General features: G+C 36.7%; 1 protein-coding gene across 7 annotated transcripts in view; it reads right to left on the reverse strand.

Annotated features, from left to right (window-relative positions):
• Positions 1-8,369: 8,369 nt before the first annotated feature.
• Tdg (Thymine DNA glycosylase) overlaps positions 8,370-22,909 on the reverse strand; it is a 126,670-nt gene continuing 112,130 nt past the window's right edge. For 6 of the 7 annotated variants that reach the window (XM_081762109.1, XM_081762106.1, XM_081762104.1 and 3 more), the window contains 2 exons: positions 13,463-13,594; positions 8,370-12,686 (listed from right to left, as the gene is read on the reverse strand). In XM_081762109.1, coding sequence (XP_081618235.1) covers positions 10,695-12,686; positions 13,463-13,594 — 2,124 coding nt within the window. In that variant the 3' untranslated portion in view covers positions 8,370-10,694. The remainder of the gene's footprint in view (positions 12,687-13,462; positions 13,595-22,909) is intronic. The other variant, XM_081762108.1, reaches the window with a different exon arrangement.

Here is a 22,909-nt window from a genome sequence, read left to right on the forward strand (position 1 = left end):
CAGTATCCTACAAATGAGTAGCAAAAGTTCAGGGAACAGAACAAGGTATTTTAATTTCCAGTATCCTACAAATGTCATCACAAAGTTTAGAAACTGCTGAACTGAAGTAAAAACAGGACACAACTCACATATAAATACGTCGTCCTCAGTTGGATGAATTTACTAAATGCACGGGGTTCAACACTACACTGGAAGATTCAAAACTCACGTCGATACTCGCCCGCATCTCTACTTAATTTTAATAATCAAAACTCTGTGATATGAACTTTGTTATTCAGATTTGGCTCTGGATGTGGCAATCAATTCAACTCTACATAGAAATATAGCAAATCTTCAGCACCGACTTCATTCTTCTGTATTTAATTAGTTATCATAAAGATAGATGGCTTTAACCTGTACGACTATTGCTAAGCTCTAGTTGGAGACGACCTTCGCTCTGGAAAAATGCTAAACGGAGAAGATACGTCTGACACCCTGGAGCGAAGCCTGTACACTCAAGAACAAATCAGTAAATTTTACTAAATTGCGCATAATGAAGAGAATTGTAAGTATAGTATCTCAAATGCGCCATGGGTCATCAAGCTAGATTGATATAAGCAGGATTATTTATGCTTACTTCAGTACCGATGCTATAAAGAAAGTTTAGATTATTGTATATTTCTGGAAGGTTGAATTCTGAGAGATAAGCTGAAGTCAATTAGGATAATTAGACCAGCACAATGTTGTCGAATTAATGAGCTCATTTTATTAATAGGCGCCCTGTACCCTATTTTTGTGAAAATTTGGTTTTATATTATTCTGTTAACCTCAGTCATCAACACTAATCAGCCTACTACCTGATGACCAAAGAGAGGTAAAGTATGAAGAAAAAAATAAGAAAATATGAAAATCGAAAGTACAAAATACGAAATCAATTACATACTTTCTATTAAAAAATTACTATACATTTACACATTTACGTCAAATTTATTAATCTCTCTGAAACATAACAGACGAAGGTTTACACCACTATTTCAATTATAAAACTTACGATTAACAATTGGGTTGTTAATGTATACTATACCTTAAAGGATATAGTAACATACAGTAAGAATAAAACAACATAATACAAGATTAGAAATGTTTAACTGTCACCATTTCAGGGTCCTACCAGGGGAGAAGAGACTTGTCCCATGCCCTATGGGCGACACGTGCTATTGAGGCCGGGAGTGTACAGGGTACCTCAGCACGTAAAGTTGAGGTATGCAGGGCTTTCCAGAAATGGGTTGGACTCTGCAGGGTTGTGGTTATACCATGGACTCGGTATCTTGAAGTGCTTCGGCACCAAGAGAGGGATGTAAGCTTGCCTAAACGCTCCGGCAACGACATTGGAGATGCCGGTAGATTGTTCCTAGCTAGGGTGTTTGTCTGTACCAGCAGGTGTAACTGGAAGATAAACGGCAGTTCATTGTATAAATGGGTATATCCCATTACCGTTCTTCGGATATCAATAACACATGTACCTTCCGAAGAAGCAATGACTACACACCTAGGATCAACAGGTCAGTTTGTATGTATAAAACTTTAACAAGGACAACTGTCCATCCACTACGGAGAACAGGTATCGTAGGGACTACTTCACATATCACCAACTTGGTACCCTCAATTTTGCCTCCCAGTTTCATTCTCCGTGGGATACAGGAGAGATCTTTTTAAAAGTTGGATTGGTGTTTAGCATACCTTTCAGCACTGAGACTACGTGAAACATGGACCTACAGCTTAACGTGGGATCCGAATCACAAGAGTTCTCGCCGTAAATCAAACTCAGATCTCCCGCGCAGAAGACGCGTACGCTAACCATATAGCCAAGAGGGAGCTATATTTAAAAAAGAAAGTTAAAAATGTTTTGGGGTACACGTAAATCCAACGCTAACATTGTCTTTCTTTCTCATAAAAAGTAAGATGAGGCAAATGTGGAGAGAGAACCTGTCGAGAAAAGAGGGGTTCGTCCTACTTCTAAATAAGGCGATTTCACAAGTCCATTGGTTTCGATAGTGGTGGTGATATCTTAGCCCTAATCTGAGGTAGTTGAGATTGTAGTCCCTGCCTGGTTTCAAGATTGTTTCCAGATGATATGTTGGATTTGCCTGGATTGTGATTATAGCGTGGGATTCGGTAACTTCCGATGTCAGAACACCATCTGGTTCCAAAGTTGAGATATAAGCTTACCTTAAAACGTGTCGGTGCCAACTCTGGAGATGAAGGATTGCCAAGTAAGTCCCTTCATCAGTAAGTTCAAATAGAGATGAGCTTCAGTCCACCGCTGTTGATCTGATAAGAAAGGATCCTCACCTTCTTAATGGGAAAGTGAGCTTAACCTTGAAGAGGCACAGATGTAATCGAGGGTATACAGGAGTATACCTACCTAATATTTTATACTTCAGCGTATACTCACTTTAATTTACACCATATGTAAGAAAATGCTGAAAATTGAATACATACTCTTCTTGTTTGTTTGTGATCAACTAGATTTCCTAGAAAAACTTAATATTTAGCGAAACCACTGATAAAAAGGAAGACTTCACCAAAGGAGCTTCTAAAAGTTTAAGTTTTACGAATATACAATTTCTAAATCTGGAAATTCAACGTGAGAATAGTGTACTCTGCAATAAGTCTCGACTAAATCAAAATGGATCTCTTTTCAAAGTTATGGTGCAATTGTCACTGCTGAACTTTTCAATTCATTGGCAGGATTCTAATCACTAGCATTTCTCCAACCGCCACGCCTATTCCCTTCTTAAAAATTCTAGCATGCATATATATTTTTAGGCTGGAGCTAATGTATTTAGGAATTATATTGAAGTAAGCAGTCCACGAAATGCGATGCTTCCGGCATTTATTTGTCACCTATATTATAACATGCATACGGTGTATAGCCACCCGGATCACGATACGAACAGATGAGTAAAGTCCTATAGTTTTTATTTATTCTTTTTCTTTCTTTTTTAATTTTTCGTACACGGTCGAGAGTACACCTACTAAAAACTTCACCATTTCGTCACTGCTTGAAGGTGATGCAAGGTCATCACCGGCTTGATTTAAACATTCAATTTAGGAAGAAGAAACACACACAATATGAAGAAATATTAAACTTTTTACTAAAGATGAGAATCTTCTAAAAATATTATGAAAATTTTAAACACGCTATTTCGATTCGACTTACCATGGAACATTAAGATTCTTGTTCCCATCGTCCTACGAAGCATGGTTTAAAATATGAAATTTCTTATTTTGCCTCTCACTACTGACGATGTACGTAACTTATGTAAATAAATATCTAATCTCAAATTACAGTACCATATAATTTCTCACTTGGTTGTAGTAAGAAGAAAATTAATTATGCAAAATCTAACAGAAACAAGAAAAGAATGTAATACAAGAAATATGAAGTTTTGGTCGAACTTCTTGAACAAGTTTCTCTACTGCAAACAACATCGCTAATTTCTTTACGTAATGGATACAAAAATTACTTGAAAATATAGTTGCCACAATATATTCAATAGAGCTTAATTTTGTTTTGAAATTACAGATGCTTGTCAGTTTAACCGAAACACCTGAGAAAGTACAACTTACCAGAATAATATAAAGTTGGACCACCTTTCGCCCTCACAACAGCTCTGATGATGTGGTGTGGAGTCGTAGCGGCAGTGAATGGTAGCAAGTGGAATATTACAGCATTCCGCGTGTAGTTCATTATTCAGTTCCGCCAGAGTGGAGGGAGCCAGAAATCCGAACCAGTTTCGTGTCTTCAAAACTGAATATATATGTTCGATCATGTTTAAGATCGGGAATTGGGTGGGACAGGAGCGAGGTTAAACTTCATCCTGATGTTCCTCAACTCACGCTGCAACATCTCCAGCTGTGTGAATGGGCATATTATCGTTCTGGAATATAGCGTTACTGCTCGGAAACATCAGAACCATAGAATGCACACGGTCCCCTAATAAGGCGATATAAGCACGGGCAGTGATATGACGCTATCGGTAAGCGTCACCACAAAACTCACTCAGAAACAGAATATTGCAGCATACAGCATCAAAGAGTCTGCGTCATGTTTCACTGTTGGCCGCATAAACTACGGATGAGATGCATCTTAGTTCGTCCACCACACATAAACATAGCCCGTGGTTTGAAATAAGGTAAACGATGACTCATCCGATTATAACACACCATTCCAGTGGTTTATATTGCATGTTTTCGGAATCGTTGGCGTCGTGCTAAGGTGTAATGATTCCTTATCAGTAGAGACACGATTTTGTGGTAAATAAGAATTCGTAATTTCGTTATAAAAATATATGTATAAAGCGGGATAAAGTCGTTGAATAAAAATTCAATGTAAGAACACTATTTTCCTTGGCAATTACAATTAGTTACATTTCACCTTAACTACCACTCACCAATCATGATATGAGCTCATAGCATGACTGTATTAAACAATATTTGAGTTTTTAAAAAAGTAGCACTAAGCATCCTCATTGAATAAAAGTACCATTTAAAGAAAAGAGCACACACAGACAGAACATTAATAGAAAAAAAAATAACTTTAGTGTTCACAGTTTACTTATGCAAATAACCCGTAAGCATTGTTTCAATGTTTTCTGGTATTAAGTTTGTTCTCTTGTCGCTACGCCATTGTAAGAACAGAGAACCCTCTCTACATCAACATTCGAAACTGATATGTACATTAGTTGGAGACACTTTCCAGCGATTTCTGAATGCTCATCTAACATATCTCGCAACACTCCTCCACGCTATCCACTTCACCAGTAGATACCGTTTAAAGCTCATTTTGTAACTGCATATAAAATTTCAAAAATTCATGCGGATCTATTTTTTCAAAAATGGGAATTTTCATCACGTTGCTACTAATTGGCAAATAATGGTAATGAACAAATCGTAAAAGCGTTGAAAAATTGTCACTTTTGCGTAAATTTCGTGTAATACCGAGATTTGTTGCAAATTTCGCTAACTCGAAAGAATTTCGGATTTAATCGCGAGCATTATATGGCCTAACATATAGTAAAAATATATATATTTCAGGTACACAACATTTTCATACAAAACTGATACATTTCGCGTTTTCGCGTGTCACCAAAAAATCATGTCTCTACTTATCAGAGGTTTCGCCTGTGTAACCCGAACCCGTATATCTATGTTATGTAACTTGCGGCAAACTGTGATTTTCGACACACGCTGTGGGAGATGCTGCTTGCGTACCTCCGTCTTTTGCAATGCGACAATCCGCTTTAATGCTCGGTGGAACTTATCACTCAGGATTTATTCTGATCACTGTTGCTATTCGACGATGTTTTGCCGTGAGTTTTGTAGGCCGTCATTATCTTGAACAGTGTCCTTCGTGACAACCAACACACTTGTTACTTTCGTCACGCTCGCACTACATAACCGAACGCCAACAACTTGCTCTCTTTGGAAATCAGAGGTATCCCATTTCACAGTATCACCGTCTGCTCAGATCACTGCACACTGTCGTTCTACTGCTCCTTACGTAGTACGAAGTTTGCTCTAACATACCACTATCAAGAGCTCGGTACTTCAGTCGCCGCCTCACCCTTGGAAACCTAGGCACATGACATTTTTCCATTAAATTGATAAGTATCTGTATATTTTCTATTGTTTAGTAGCATTTATGAACATTTTCGATGCGATGGTGCGATGACTTCTACTTTCTCACTAACTACTCAGTCGTAAATTAAGTCAATGCGGAAAACTTCTTGCGCTAGAATGTACAAGCAATTATTGTTGTGATTCTCATCTATAATAAAGCGTTAAAAGTTTGAGCAATATACATTTGTACAATTTTTTAGTATTTCACAAAAACAGTGGTTGTGCTGGCATTGTTAGATGAAATATCGGCGTTATTTTAATCTAGGAAGACACAGATCCTGTCCCATGTAAGCAAATCATTAGAATATGGGTGAAAAGTTTTGAAGCTACAGGAAGGCAACTGAAACAAAAACATATCTAAGCCTCCGAGTATTCAAACACAGGGAATGCGAAAACGTTTAACAGTCTAAACCCTTCCATAAGACGAATTCCTCAAAAGTGAGGATCTCAAGTATCGTGGAAATAATCTTACAGGACGATCCGATCCGGAGAATGTAATTTTGTAAATGAACATTTAATTACAAACAGCAATTAAAAGTATCTGCTTACCTTCTGTATAAAATGACAAGCACTTAAGCTTTCTTTATTGTGGATGAATCATGAGGTACTTTAATCTTAGTGGTTTTGTGAAAAAACAAAACTATTGTCTAGTGGCAAGATGTTCTCCGTCATTGCATCAACAGCAGTTACAAGTCGAAGAATGTTGTGTAGAACCTGCAATAAAAATGCTCAGCTCTTTTCAAGGTGAACCAGGACGAGCAACTAGAGTAATATCTCACAGGTATGCATACATGATAGATCCATTTCTCCCACGTAAATTTATTCTCTTCAAATTTGCAATTGCAGTTCTAGGGAGACAACGGTATGTCTCACTTTCTGAGAACATTAATCGACGTCATGCACCAGCTTTTCGACAACCGCATTACATACAGAAGTCGTAATAATTTTGTGGCTTTCCAGTTACAGACTCGTCAGTTTGTGATTACTTCTTGTAGGCATACCTTAAAACATGCGGTGTTGGCAGTCGACCATGCAGCACTTATGAACTCTAAAACATCCTATTCCGACACTAGAAACATTCCTATTGCAATGTTGGAAGTACAGTGGTATATTTACTGGTACTTACAATTAGATACTCTAGTCCAATTATTTTTTAACTACCACGTTACAGAACAATACAAATCCCCACATGAAAAATACAATGGATGGGCTAAACCTCACGTCATTTATTCTGGTGGGTTCCAATAAAAGTTTAACATGGGAAGTTCACTGTGCATGTTTCGTGCCAACTGGTATAGTTGTGTTTGACACCAGAAATGACGAAATTGCTTGATTCATTCATTAGATCACATTAACTCAACTCTTCTAATACTTGAATCAATAACTACACTTAGAAAATTTCTACAATAGCATGTTGAATTTGTTTTCAGTTTAGTGGATAGAAGTATTATTTTGCTGAATATTTCGATTCTGGGTACATAAATATTTAATTGTCACTTTTTGGGTTTCTTATTAACGCCTACATAACACAGACAACCTTGGCCTAACCAAAATAACAAGGATGTCACAACACAATTTTGGTAGTTACCACTGATACTTCAGGAGTAGTGATAATTAAGGAAGACACAATATGCAAGTATTTTTAAGTTTAGAATTTCCAACATATTAATTGTTATTTCAGTAAGTTGATCTTTTCTTTATATTTGAAGTGAAAAACTTAATTTTCTAAGTATGACTCTTGCTTTCTAAGTTTGGTTTGGTTTGAGTTAGTTTAACGTCTCACGGTTATGCCTGCTAGGCTAAAGGAGACGTGAACCTACTGATTATAGTGGAATCCTTTGATCGTCCAACTGTACCCGCACCAGGAATCGAACCCGGGATTGCATTTCTAAGTATACGGATTCTTATTTATTTTTATATATGGAGTTATTTTCTCTGTAGTCATTGCTACATTAGCTAATAATCAGTTATTCCGATGTTCAGGAAGCTAAATACTTGTGTGTGAACAGATTCCAACACAAAGAACTTTCAAAAATTTGCCTGCTGCAAAGATGAAATGATTAATTTTACCTACAGTTTCTTTGCAAAGTTTCACAGGTCGAGGAGTGACTTCTTTATCATTACATAACTTTTGTTTACAATTATCTAGGTAAATCATCCAAATTCAATTTAGATCTAGATCTAGATTTATGGATTTTTCTTCACGCCCTTACGCTACAGCGAGGCTATGAAAAGCGGAACCTACTACTAAACTTGGATCCACAATACCTGTACTCCCAACAGATTTTATACCTGCAAATACATTTATGTAAGCAAGCGCACTTATCATGAGGTTCTGCGAGAGCCCTGAATCTGCGATTATTATTGTAAGGCTATATACATTTCTCGCCAATCTTATGCTTTCTTTTTCATGTTCCAGGTGTATGTTTGTATGTTACTTCCTCAGAGAATCTTCTACTGTCGGTGCTTTTTATCCTTTTCCTGTGAAACGTTGAAGATTTTTCCGCAAGTACATTTTCCTGCACTACCAAACATTTCTTTTCACATTGCAGTGAGCAAGCACACTCCATGTTTCAGGTTACAAGATATATATATATATATATATATATATATATATATATATATTGGACACACAAGGACAAATTGCGTCATGTACACTACAGTTCAAATACAAAGGCTCGTGATAAATAAAAACCAAACTCACATTTACAGATTTCAAATAAAAATTTCTCTTTATATACAGAATTGTCAATGTAAATGAAAAATAAATCAACATATCAGGGTTAGTATCAAGGAATTAAACTATTAAGTACAGTTTTATAGGAACACATTTATATTCTTTCCAATTGTCACAACACATACGCTACTAACAAACAAACTGTGAAACAACCAGTATGGAATACAAGTCACTAGAGAACAAAAACTTCACATGGGGCAATGAAAGACGTTGAACAGCGAAATGACAAGTTTGTACCGGTTGGCTGGCCTCGAAACGATGGCCAAAGATATGACATCGGAGAAGTTCAGGGTAGGTGCGACTTTTTTTTTTTCTTTCTTTTTCTTGCTTTTAAAGTAAGTCAATGTAACACAGGTAAAAGCTGGTCTGCTTTCTTGTATGTTTTTCCCCATTGTATAAAACAGCTACTTTACAAGTCATGCTATACAGCAGATCAGCTCCTACCCTGCCGTTGTTGAAACATATCAGTTCTTTCTCTCCTTTTCACACTACATAATGAAATGAGAGGAACACGATATAACATACACTATTTAGAACACTTTTTCCCCATTACAACAGCATGCCTTGCACTGGTAATCTGTACAACATAACTTTTTTGATAAGTGATATGGATACATAAGTTTAACGTTAAGGTAATAAAATTCTCTAACCCTTCTAATTATCATTTCAACAAGCCATGGATACATTGGGAACTAGTAAAGTCCGTCTAGTCTATTCGAGCTTGACACTGTGACCTTGAGCTGGGATCACAAAGATTTTTCTCTGATAAAGATAGATTTTCCTAGTAGTGAAATGGACGGTTCCCGCTGTATATCGTCGTCCCAGTTCATAAGGCAAGCTGTCAATATGTCAGGGTATTTCGTGTGATGTAAAAGTCTCAATATGAGATTCTTCAAACAATAAAGTACCTGCATACCATACATTGATATCATACTGCTGCGCATCAGTCATATTGTTTCTACGTGATACCAGGATCTTCATGCCTACGAACACAAGCAGAATTCTGCACAACCCTATCTCCCAGAACCCTTCCATCCTTGCCAAGCTTCAGTATACGTAATATGTTAACAGACACGGCAGTATACACTCGTTCATCCCTAACATACGAGAGAAGTTTATATACAAATACAGACAGAAAAATAAGTTGAAGAGATTGCTTGGCCTCCAACAAACATTTGCATCAACTGCTAAGCACAACAAGGAAGAAATCTTCCTTTTTTTCATTCGTTTCTCAGTTCTTATTAACATTTGGAAAATGTTGCTTTATGGTCCGTGCAGAATCCTGCTATTCAAGAACCCTGGGAATCTCTACAGAAAGGGAAGCATTCAAATCACTGTACTACCCACAATAAACAATGAGAGCCATTCAAAGAATTTGGCAGCACTAGTTTAACATAAAAATATCAACATTCAAAACAGATGAAACACAACTTTAATATCTAATCATGTAATACTGTGACAGTTACCTTTGGATATACTATCTATGCCTCACATGCACTGTTAGGGATTTTAAAGATTATGAAAATTTTTTTAAACATTTTAAAATGTAAAAATTTGAGTTAGTATAGTACAATTGTGCACCATATTGTACAGTGTACAGATTTTTGATAAAAACATTGAAATATAAAATAATTTCATGAAGAAAAACTGTTATTAATTTGCATATAAAAAACAAACGAAACTTTGCACATAGAAATTAAACTTTTACCATTAAATACAATGGAAGAGTGAGTTTGTTTTGTAATTGAGATCCACTCTCAATACTGTCAGGGAATGCATCTTTCAATGCATGTAAGTCTTTCTGAACCATTCAAGCAACAATACACAGAACCTTCTACTCAAGATTTGGAAAAAACATTTCAACACTAAATATTAACCAAGTTATTTATCACTCTCATTTACCCTGTGCAGTTTTTTTTTTTTTTTTTTTTTTAAATACATATTTACTGTCAAGTGGTAAGAACTAAAATTTATTGATGTGGTTCTTCCCAATATTGACATAAAACGCGATTAACAGGAGCTTATATCAATTAAAACCATACCATCTTCCCAACAATTTCGATCTCTTAAATTGACTATTAAGTTGAGTACAAAGTTAAGAAAACAACAAAAACACTGGGATTACACTCACATTTGTCTGTCTGTGTGTCAGCGAACAATCAACCTTCTATCTCACCTCCACTAACGTACATACACAATGCACCTAATAGCTGGCAACAATAACTTTAAATATTTTTTGTTGTTTTTTTATTTTGTTTTCACTTTTTTCTTCACTTACAGTCACTGCTTAGTCTCAGAATCCACCAAAGCCGATGTCCATCCGTTCCTGTTTTATCCGGTCGAGCACATGATTTTGAAGATATCCGGCCTGAGGGTAAGGTGAGTTAGAATATGGAGAAGGATATGGATAATTGGGACTAGGCATATGTAAACTATGAGTTGGTGTGTACGGAAATCCTCCTCCTGGTGTTCCAGTGTACGACGATGCACTAGGTGAATACTGACTATATGGATATGGCAGAGAAGAGCTGGGCATATTCATGCCACTCATTGGATTTGGTAAACCAACAGCACTTCCCATTCCACCCATTGAACTACCCATTCCACTACCCATGCCACAAGCACGTTCCATAATCCCACCACCCATTCCAGGACCGCCAACGAGACTACTACCCATTGGTCCTGTACTGCCAAACATACCACTTCCCATTCCATTGGTGCCACCCATCATGTGACTCCCCATTGGATGAGTAGTTCCCATTAAATTTGAATATGAATTCATGGATGAATTCATTGAACTATAATTTGAGGCTAGACTAGTTACTGAAAACGAGCTCGAGACTTGGCCACCAACGTCATGATTTAAAGATGAACTACTATTAGCTAGTGAACTTACAGAAAAATTCATGCTTGCACTACTTTGATGTAAGCTGTAACTATTTGACGAGCTAACTGAATAATTTGTACTTGTAGAGGTATAATGAGGACTATAGCTGCCAGCATTACTACTACTAGAACCACTATAATGAGAACTGCTTGGATAACCCGCAAGATATGCAGATTCTTCATTATACTGACTACTAGCAGCGTGGCTGGAATCGTATTGGTCTCCACTACTACTATTAGCAACAGAGCCATGGGGTGGAGTCTCACCATCAGCAATGCTGGGAATTTGATCTACAAGAGACTCTAAACCAGATAAGCTCTTGGAAGAGACATCCTGGTTTATATTTCGTTTTGGATTGTAGTCGGGAGTAGAACCCTGAGAATATCCAATTGCTGAATTGGTTTCAGAATCAGTGGAAAAACTACCATAACTCTGGTAATTCATACTGGGTGTATCATTTGGTGGGGTGGGGCTTGAGAAGTGACACTCGTTTTGATTCTGAACGTTATCACCTGATGATTCATCTTTAACAACATTCGACGTGTTTTGAGCGGCATCACTAGTATCTTCAGGCATACTGGTTGGAGGTTCGAAGTCCGGTGGGCCCAGACTTGGCGAGGTTGGAGGTGGGGATCCAAGATTATGTTCCGATGATATCGCAGCACTAATCTCAGAGGAAAGGTCCGAATGTGTAAATGGTTGAGATGGGGGTTGAGGTGACTGACTATAACGATGGGACTGTACAGGGGACTGATGATAATTGTGAGTTGACGAAGGACTTTGCGCTGGGTTCTGAGAGTTATATGGTTGAGACTGACTACTATACGAAGGTGAAAATGTATGTTGACAGAAATTTGTTGGGGAATGAATTGGAGGTGAAAAACAATTAGACATAGGTACTGAAGAATTGGTATGATCTGGAAGCCCGTTAGACATAACATTGTTCTCCTCAGATTTTATTTTCTTCGGTCTTCCCCGTTTTTTCTTTGGTGCTTCACCATTTTTATGTTCTTTAGTCTGTATTTCAGTCACTTCTTTCTTATCTTCACCACCTTCAGATTTGATCTTCTTTGGCCTTCCGCGCTTCTTCTTACCTGGAGCTGGTTGGTCTTCCATTTTACCAACAGGTATTGCGTTACTTAAGTCTGTTAATTCACCATTACTTGGGAGACGACCATAACCATAAAATGAGTGATCATCTTTGTTTTCCTCTTTAACTTCAGAATCATAAGTTTTAATTTTTGATTCTGTGAACACAACTTCCGTTTCTTCTATGTCGGAAATAATACCGTTTAAGTAGTCCCGAAACTTTTTAAGAGCTGCGTAAAATGGAACTTTATCTGCAGCACGCGGCAGTTGAGCACACCGAGCACTAGATGAAGGCATTACCCACATATACTGAAACAGGGTTACAATATGAATTAATAATTCAATAATAATACCAAGAACAAAAATAAAAAGGTGTTTCATGATAGTTGTGAACATCATCATACTGAAGAAAAAACATACATATTTAAATTTTCAAAGCAATCGTCTCCTCGTCAGAGTACAGCAGAAAAGCAGGAAAAGGAAAGAAGAGTCTGGTCTTTTGTAAGGTTAGTCACATTTAATAATGCTGATAAGAGATAATTGTTTAATGACGGTGTAGTGGAATATATATGGGTCCCCCATATGACTAAGGCATAGGATAGGTAAGTTATATAGTAAGATTAGAAATCTTGAAGTGGAAGTATTACATGCTACTTCTAAGTTTGATGTACACACTAGTTTCTAGATCTCCGTTCTCAAGTCTGACATCCACATGAAAAAAAGTGAAAGTATGACTGGAGAAGGATCAGATGAATCGGACTGGCTATACCAGCAGTATGGAGTACCCCGACATCAAGAGCTCTCAGCTTCACAATATAAAACGTTTTCTACACTATGTCATGATCATTTGGGGAACAGTATTTGCTTCACCACATCATCCAATAACAACTACGTCAAGATCCTCTTGTCAGCTTTCAATCCAGTCAAAGATACTCTGTACCACGAACTTTATCTGCTAACATTTCAATCATGCAAAAAGATTCACCGACAAAACACTTTATAGAATCCTCTACTACGATTCTACCAACAACTTCGTAGCCTTCAATCCTTACAAATGCTCATGAATCATGTTTACCCATACTCACCATTTTACCTGAAACAGAAAAGCTTTTCTCGGCTTGCCTCATAATGGTGAACACACCTGGTAGAAAAACGCTATGCCACCTTCCAGAGTTTAAATTCCAAGTGAGCCTAGACCCTTCCCAATTCCCACAGGTCTGCTAAAAGAGAAATACTGTATATTTCCTCTGCAGAGGATAGCATGCAAAAATTTTAAGGAATGACAAATAAATTAAATAAAATAAAATGCTTGTATGGGACATGTCCCAGTATTTCGTGCAACAGGAGCCATTACGAAAGAAAATAATTAGCCACTACATTATTTTAACAACATTAATCCAACGACAATTATAGATACGTACAACTTATTTTACGTCTTGAACATCATCTTTGGGAGACCCAGATAAACATTTATGTGAGCATAACAGCAATAATTTGCAATATATCTCGGTGTGGATTACTGCACCGTTTGCTTTCTCTTAATAACTAATAAGATAACCTTATTGTGTAAGAAAACTGAACACTTTTTACGATAGAAAGTAGATTTTTATTGGATAACATCCTGTGTCGAGTCAACCTAGTTTGGATTATCTGTACTCTCTAAGAACGTGTTTTGTATTATCTTTCCAACTTCATGGTCTACCCATAGCCTCCCTTCAACCAGGCTTTTTGGCCAACTCTATGCACCCTATGTATAATTCACATGCTCTCGAAATAACTCCCCCCCCCCTCGACTTAAATGTCTCGTTGAATTATACGTATGATCCCAATTTTATAACAAATTCACCAGTTTTTTCTCTTTCTTTTCTTGTATACATTGGACCAGAAAGATGAGAGAGGAATGTCTGGATTTCTCTATACGGAATTACCTGGGCAGATTTGAATTTATACTTTACTAATTTTAAATGGAGACCTGCATTTCTTGGCATGTGGTGTTCGGTATAATTCTTTGTAGTATATTTTATAATTTGAGAACAAATGTTTTGTGGGGTTCATATCCACAAGTTTACCTTCAATATTTGAACAAAACTTGTCATACCAGAAAATTAAGATTATGAGTTCCATAAGTTCGATTTCTAACTAAAAATTTTGCTGCATTTGGAAGACAAAAATGACATGAATACGTTAACTATGTTATAAAGTGTTTCTTCAGAATTATCTCTGGAAGTAACATATAGAAAATAGACAAAAATAATGAACGCTAATTATAAGTAACAGATTATTTTAGCACATTCAGAAGCACTAGCGTGTGACAGTCGTGAGAGTGCTGCAGGAAGTAAATTTATATGATTTTACAGAGTGTTATCGAGTCTAACTAACGTCTTTTTTGTTTTTGTTTGTTTGTTTGTTTGTTCGTGTTTCTGACAGACTCTATGTGAAGTAAACTCTCATAATTAACTGGAGGCCTATTCGGTAAAATATAATGAGATTTAGCGCAGGATATTATTTTATGAATAAAATCTACCGGTACTGGGCTCTGAATCGAGATTTTCAGTTTCAAATCCTGTGCTTTTTTGTAGTAGTATGGATACCTCTAGTATTTTGGGAATATTAAGGGGAGAAAGCAAAAATTTTAACATGTCTTTAATTCTTGGATTTTTCTAGTGTTATTTCCGTTTTATTGATACTTTCATTGCATATATGCTCTCATTTAACCTACTAAAGATGATTTTGTTTACTTAAAACTGAGAATACCCCTCTAAAATAACTAAAAATATATTTAAGGAGAAAAAGTCACTGCTTCTACCTACGAAATTACTTTACCTTTAAGTTTATAAAAGACATCAAAGCAACTTTTCTGTAGTGTCCAGTCATGTAATTTCTAACAACGTTTTGGTTCTAGCTCAAAAAAGGTTAGTAAACCCTGGTTTACGGTATGGTATCCCATGCTCACTGTAGAGTCTGGCGTAGCTGGATAATCGCCGTTGCCGAAGTTTAGATGGTAGTAAGGAGTCACCCCACTATGTCACACATATGATCAATAGGGCTTATATCCAGAGATCTAGCACGCCAGAATGGAAGAAAGATACTGAGTAGTTCATGCTGGGTTGTCCTAAAAATTCAGTTTAATGTTCCGCGGTTATGCCCTTTAGATAAAAAAAAAAGACGGCTAGGTTGTCCTAAGGTGGGTACACGCGTTATCCTGCTGGAAGACACAGTCCCGCAAAATGTCCAAAAAACTCGGAGAACAGGATTCACAACGTAACGAATGTACGATGCACCAATAGTATTCCCCTGAGTGAAGATCATAGGAGATCGGGATGTAAAGTTTATTGTCCTTTGTGCCAGAGTCAAGTGTGTTTCCTGTACGGAGGTTGTGAACACCAGCTTGGATTTTCCCGCTCACTTGCACGTCTATGACTACACAACGATCGTCTTGTATTCGAGATAAAAACGACTCTCATCGCTGAATGTCACCGCTTATCATTCGCTTCACTAATGCAGTCTTGTCCGACACTACCGAAGACTTCTCGGCAAAGAACAATTATCGGAATAATCGTGCAAGAGAAACGCAAGAACTTATACCTACCTCCAAAAACGATTGTTCACTGTTCTTGCACTTACATGACTAGCTCTGACTGCAATTGTGGTCGTCGCCCCGTCAGTTAGAGCAGTCCAAACTGTCCTTCTGTCCAGATGCTATCCAGTGGGCAACGAAAGAACTCTGGACGCTATGATAACCCTCTACCTCTCATGGCGTACACCATCCACAGACTAGTGACATGACATGACCCACACGAGCAGAAATTCTGCGAAATGACCAACTGGCTCCTCGCACCCCCTGTATAAGCCCACAATCTAAGTCAATTAATTGTACGATAGACGTTAGGTGGTGTCCTGGCACTGCTGAAATAGACTGGATTCGCACACAACTACACATATCGTGTTGTTCGATGACTTTCAACCTATTAGAAATATGTTGTCTACAGGATCTACGATCAGCCTGTAATCTGATTAGGAGTGGCTGTGATGCTGGGAGCTTCAAACTAAGATTGCCTTCCACAGACACACATTCTGTAGTAAGAATTTCGTTCAAATCTGAAGATGTATACGGAATGTTCTTAAATGCATTTCCACCAGAGTATATATACACATATACCTGCAGCATTAAGAAAAATGAAAGAGCTTCTTTAATACTATAAAATCTTTGTCTTGAAAATGCATTAACTCACTGATTCTCTGCCACGAAAAACAAGCAATGGTGTGGTTCATGCGTAAAAGCATTGACATGTGGAACCGAAAGTCCCTAGTGAAAACATCCGGTGTTGGTAGATTTATTCACAAAATAATAGTAGACTTACAAACAATAGAAGTCTGGTAAGACTATAGCATTCCATAGTTTTTTTTTTTTTTTAAACTGGAAAATGTTTGCAAACTGCATGACACTAATAATTATGAATGCAGTCAAAATGATCAATAACTAATAATTTGCGACTATTATGTTTGCTTATTTTCTATATGTTACTTCCGAAGACTATTTTAAGAAACAATAACATGGTTAACAAACTCCTATAATTTTTGACTACCGAATATTGCAAAAGTCCTAGTTAAAAATCGAATTTACGGAACTCATAATCATGATAAACTCCTGAACGAAGAACTTGATTTAAATATTCTTCAAGGTAAACCTGAAAAGGTGACATTTGCTTTCTATTACACGATATCTTACAAGCGACCACACTGATAATATAACTAATTTTCATTTAGCTAGTTTAGATGTTACCAGATAACAATAAGTTTTAATTACATTTAACATCATCCAAGATATCAACTAACTACTAATTATTCTTTTGTGAAAATCCTGTTGCAAACCAGGCTCTAAATCATTTAAAAAAAATAAATGTAATAATTTATTTTTAAAAATAAATATTATTATGTTTATAAGAAACGAAATGTTATTAAAATCCGAGAACATAATTTAAATATATCAATTCAACGCCATGTGCAAAGAAAAGCAGGTCTTTTTTTTTATTATTATTTATTATTAAAATCCAAATCTTGTAACTTCAGCTTTTTAATGAGTATAAAACAAAAGACGAAAAAAACATAATTTAGGATTCACAATGCAGCACTGCACAAAAAGCTACAAGTCATCGAATATCACACGCAGGACAAGTTATAAGCATGAAAAGTGAATGCGGAGTGCGTAGATTGTAATTCGAAGATTGCGCATATAAAAGTTCTTTAGGTAGACCGGAAAGTTGGGAGGACAATACAAAGCAAGCTCTTACATGAGTAATCGAAGCTGAACTGTCTCGGTAGAGGAGAGCATTTCTGTTGTGATGAATCTGCATATTCGTTACGACTTAAGATTAGCTCCTTAATTATTAGGAGAAAGCGAATGCACCATACTCCACTGTTCTAGTAATCTTTGTAACCTCATTTATATCCTTAAATACGATCACTGTTTAGTTCTGTAAGTGCTCTTTCGATTCACATTAACAAACATTTACTCCTGCTTTACAAGACCCCTGGCAGAAAGCCTCGAAGGGCTTAAGCCGAGTTTTAGTTGGAAGATGGGCAGTCAGTACATCACGAGTCCCATAGCTTTCGTTGTTGCTCTTCTTGACCGGTTTCTTTAATTCGAGTAGCTCCCAATCGTAAATCCAGAATTACCAGTCACATCTGATTTTACTCAATGGCCACTCATGGTCAAATCAAGCACAATTTAACTTCCGTAATTTCACAGGAACTGGCAAACTAGTGCTGCTAGTTATATCTGGCTGTCTCAGAGCACAAACTAACCATAATACAACATTCAACCACGCTTTCGGCATAATATTCTCAGAAAGAAATCTTCTTCCGCACTCCCTTGAAATCCCTCAAAACAGGGATAAGAATACGAATTACAATCGTATCTGCGTATCACTCGTTCCTCTGGTCTTAATTGTCTGCAACTATCCTGCTTCATACATTCAATCCATTGGACATACACTTATTTTAATCGTTACTACCTTATTTCTTTCTACATTAATATCTTTTCTACAACTTTTAAAATTAATGTTTCCTTCTTTATTAATTCATAATTCGTATTTTTCAGTTCTTTTTTTAAAATATCCCTTCGATTATTTGATATAATCATACACGTAATATCCTCTCCTCACTATCTCTTTTCTATCCTTTACTCTTGTAGACAACCCATCCCATTGATTTTACCTTCCTTCACTTTCAATTTGACAAAACCATCACCTGTCCCTGGATTCGAATTTGGTTCCCAACTGCACGCCTCATAGTTATTTAATTCTTGCTTTTTTCCTATCTTTTTCCCGTTCAATCTGGTAAAGTGTTTACCAAGAGGAGCTTATTATTTACTTTTTGTTAAACTAAACACAACACACTAAGCAAGGCTATGCGATACAAATATATAAAAATACAATCACGTACAGTTTCAACACACTGTGTCTTCATCAGATTTCCAAAAGTGGAAAAACATAGGTATTACTTTTTAATGAAGGGGCGGAGTCTAATTAAAAGTTGATCTCCGGAAAGTATATATGAGGTGACCAACTCCCAAGTAGCCAGAAGTGGAAGTCTGAGGAAGACACAGCTAGTATTGAAATTGTTACGTCATTGAGTTTTTATATATTTTTATCATATAGCCTTGCTCAGTGTGTTGTTGTGTTTAGTTTGACAATATGGAACCAAGACCTGGTAGAATAGTTACTTTCTGTTGTACGCGTTTTCACAGGCATTTCGTGGCGAACTCTCTCAGTTGAATATATATGATAATCCATTTACGATACCACTCCTATACCTCTGTCCATTATATTCACATCTGAGTTTTCCTTTTTTCTCTTTCTTTTTCTTTAATTTTGCATGATATGTTTTTAAGACATATATTAATAATATATTACTGTATTCTGACCAGGAACACACGAAATGTACAACGCATTCATTAGTTGCTTAATATGAATTTACTAGTTCTTCTTACACTATGCATCTCATTCTTTCTTGTTAGGTGTGAATTAGGGAAAGGCAAGAGCAGCGTCATATATAATGCACAATGCTAAGATTGAAGTGAGTTTTGCAACTAATATTACCAAATGGTATAGTTAATGACAGGGAGTGGTCTTCGTGAACTTAAGATTTTTGCTCACTATAACGCAACTAGACAGATAAGAGACTCAAGAGGTAGAAGGGATCATCTACGCTTTGAGTAAACTGAGGAAAAAGAATTCAGTAGTTCTAATAGGTACTTTAAATTACTATGTTGTATTACATTCACAAGGAATATTCATTGCATGTCTAGAGATTACAGAGACGATTAAACACAGTAGCAGTGTTATCTTATGACACATAGGTTTTAAATATTCATATACCAAATGAATTAAATTGAATTAGGAATCAGATTTATAAACACACAGAATCATACAAATAAATGCTCCTTCGCGCAATTACAGAAATCCTATCTTTAGAATAACAAATTATTCAGATTAATAAATCCAATTTAGCATCGTAGAGAACTAATGAAATAAATGAATAAGAAATCAAATTTTATTTTTTTAATAAAGTATAGAATAATTAACAAAATCTTGAATGTTTGCAGATGTTCCATGATACTATATTATACAACTTCGCTTTTGTTCTAAGAGATTCTTCGAGAGAGAAACGAACATACACCATTCTCTTACATACGCACACGGACTAATTTATGTAACATGTCACACGTGTGTTATATGTAAATTTTATCCAGTGTATACCTGAGCGTCAAGGGGGGGCTACAGCCCCCTTCTTGGATCCGCCACTGTGTTACATAAAAGGTCTATATTTATTGCGGGGACCTCTTCATTTTGGTAAGCTGTTACAAATAGGTTCAGCTATTGTAGAAGCTGCGACTCGAAATATAATTTCGAAGAACTACGTAGCCATGACAAGGCATATAATTTTCATGTGTTTTCATTCTAAGAATGCTAATTAGCTTCAAAATCTGTCCCGGCTCTTCGCACAGAAATCACATGAGAAGGAAAGAAAGTAATTTGATGAAAGTTCGTATTTAGACTTTTACATTAAACAAGCTGGAATGCTCGTTCTTCGCATGGGGAGAATAAGTTTATGGAAAACATTTCAGTCCCTTTTCTCCTTAGGATATTCATTTCCATGAAAGTGTGATGATAAAAATCCATAAAATACTCTTAATTTTGATTAAAGTTTGAAAACCCTATTCCCTAGAATACGGCCTAGGTGGCATGATACGTACACACCCAGCTTGAGGTGAGTAATACCTACATTCCAAAAGTGAACGGTCCTGGGTTCGATTGCCGGGTAGGGCATTCGGAGCAAAAGATGTACAACTTTTCAGGCCAGCCAATTCTGAGTGAGAGGTTTCTTCTCATTCACACGAGGTAAATGCCGGAATGGTACCTACAATACAGGTGCCATTCCTCCTTCCCTGGATATGGGTGCTCGCCGAGTGACGTCATCCTTCATACGTGACGGGCTTAAGGCAATAGATGCCGGTAATGCCATAAATAAATAAAATAAATACGTTCCAAATGTCATTTCAAACGAATCAGCCGATTTCCTGACCCCGAAAACTATGGATTCGACATTAATTTTAGACATTCTATTTTCACCCCTTCTCACCTCTCATGCCAATGTACGCTGAACTTTGACTTAAACGGCATTGGGAGTGTCACTAATTATCTAAACGACTCCGAAAACTATGGCTTCGATACTAATATCGGTCGTTTTCGCTTATTTCAATAGGTCACTTTCCTTCCCTGAGTGGATACTAGGGGTTTCTTACCTCCCCTCCCTTCCAAAGACCTTCAGTATTCGCTGGCATGTATTATTGTCCTGTCAAGTTCATCTTAAAGCAGTATTGCCAGATCTAAAGTTTAAAAAGTAGCAAGGTTCTGCACCAAAAGAGTGGATTTGAACTATTTGCAGCCCAAATATAAAAATAATTTTGCAACTACACAATTTTACTACTTATAGTATATATACTTATAAATTTAATGGAAACACCTGAAATTGAAATTACATCAGGTGTCCGAGTTGCCAGTGGTAAGGCGGTGACCGCAGCTCTGGGCTGTTGGCAGTGGATGTTAGGGCAAATTCCGTACTATGTTAGAAGCAGTAGAAGTGCAGTGTGAATTGAATTGAGCAGACTCTGATAGTGTAAAATATGCTACCTTTCTGGTTTCCAAGGAGGCTTCAGTCAGTTTTGTGGGCTCTGAGATACACTTTACAAAGTTTATAGTACGCTTTTTTACTGCTATTTTTCATTTCTTCAATGCACTTGTTATATTATTTACCTGCGAGACATGAATTTTGGAAGTTTTATTTGTATTTACTTCACTTGCCCTTTATGTTAATGTGGATAACACACTAACATAAATTTACATTGTTTACGTTTACACGACATCGTTCAAATACTAGGATAGGCATTAACTGGGACAGCAACACGGTCAGTTATGCTGCAACAACGCGAATTCAACAAAAGTCTAATATTGTCAGATCTGACGATTAACAAGTATTAAAACAAGAACTGAATATGTTAGTTCAATTTCTATTCGCAATGAACAATAGTTTTACTGAAACTAACAAAATCTTTATTGTGTTATACAAAATTAATAATGTATTCTGAATGTATGTATGAAAATAGAGTAACGTATTATTAAGTGTTATAGTGTGCAGAGAAAAGTAGCCTAAAAGTAGTTTGTCGTCCAATTTGAAATTTTCGTAGCTAGGGCACTTAAAAAAATCGCCCAATCCGCTACTTGTAGCCCAATCTGGCAACACTACTTACAAGAGCTCGATGTGTATGTAGTGCAAAGTTTGTGCCCCAAATCTGCGTTCCTGATGGAATTGCATGCCTCACTTAAATGTTGTGAAACACGTTTTTGTCTATTATTACATCAATTCGAACTAAATTAGCAACTTGGTAGCCTGTAAAGCATCCCCAAACACTGACGCTATCTTTCCGTGCCTTGCTGAGGTATTACACAATCGGGATGAAACCGTTCTTTGGGACAGCGACGCACAAACATCTAGCATTGAAAAGCGAAAAGTTGGAATTTACATCCATCGGTCCAGAGTGTCCTCTTTCATTGATCATCGTTCCGGTCTTTATTTTATTTTACTTTTTTGGCCCAGGAGTATCTTTCTGTAATGTTTCCTGCTGAAGGAATGGTATCTTTACCATAATCTTACCCCTTCGCAACAAGATCATAAATCTGAAGGCGCTGAGCCACCGTTCTATTTGACCGAATGGAAACGGCTCTTCCATAGTTCTATTGATTCTCCCGGAGGTTGATGCCTATTCCAATTTGCTTATTTTTGTCTTTTCTTTGGAAAATTTTGAAAAATCAACAGTGTGCTCAGACTTTTGACAATGATCCGATTACGATCAATCTACCATGACGGTAGACCTTGGCTTACTATATGAGCGTGTGAATTATTGCTGTGTAGACTTTTGGTTCCCGAGTTATCGTTGATCAAATTTTGCATCATGTATTAGAAAACAAAAA

This window comes from Thermobia domestica, chromosome 6 (genome assembly GCF_964235325.1).
Source record: "Thermobia domestica chromosome 6, izTheDome1.hap1.1, whole genome shotgun sequence".
Lineage (NCBI taxonomy): Eukaryota > Metazoa > Arthropoda > Insecta > Zygentoma > Lepismatidae > Thermobia > Thermobia domestica.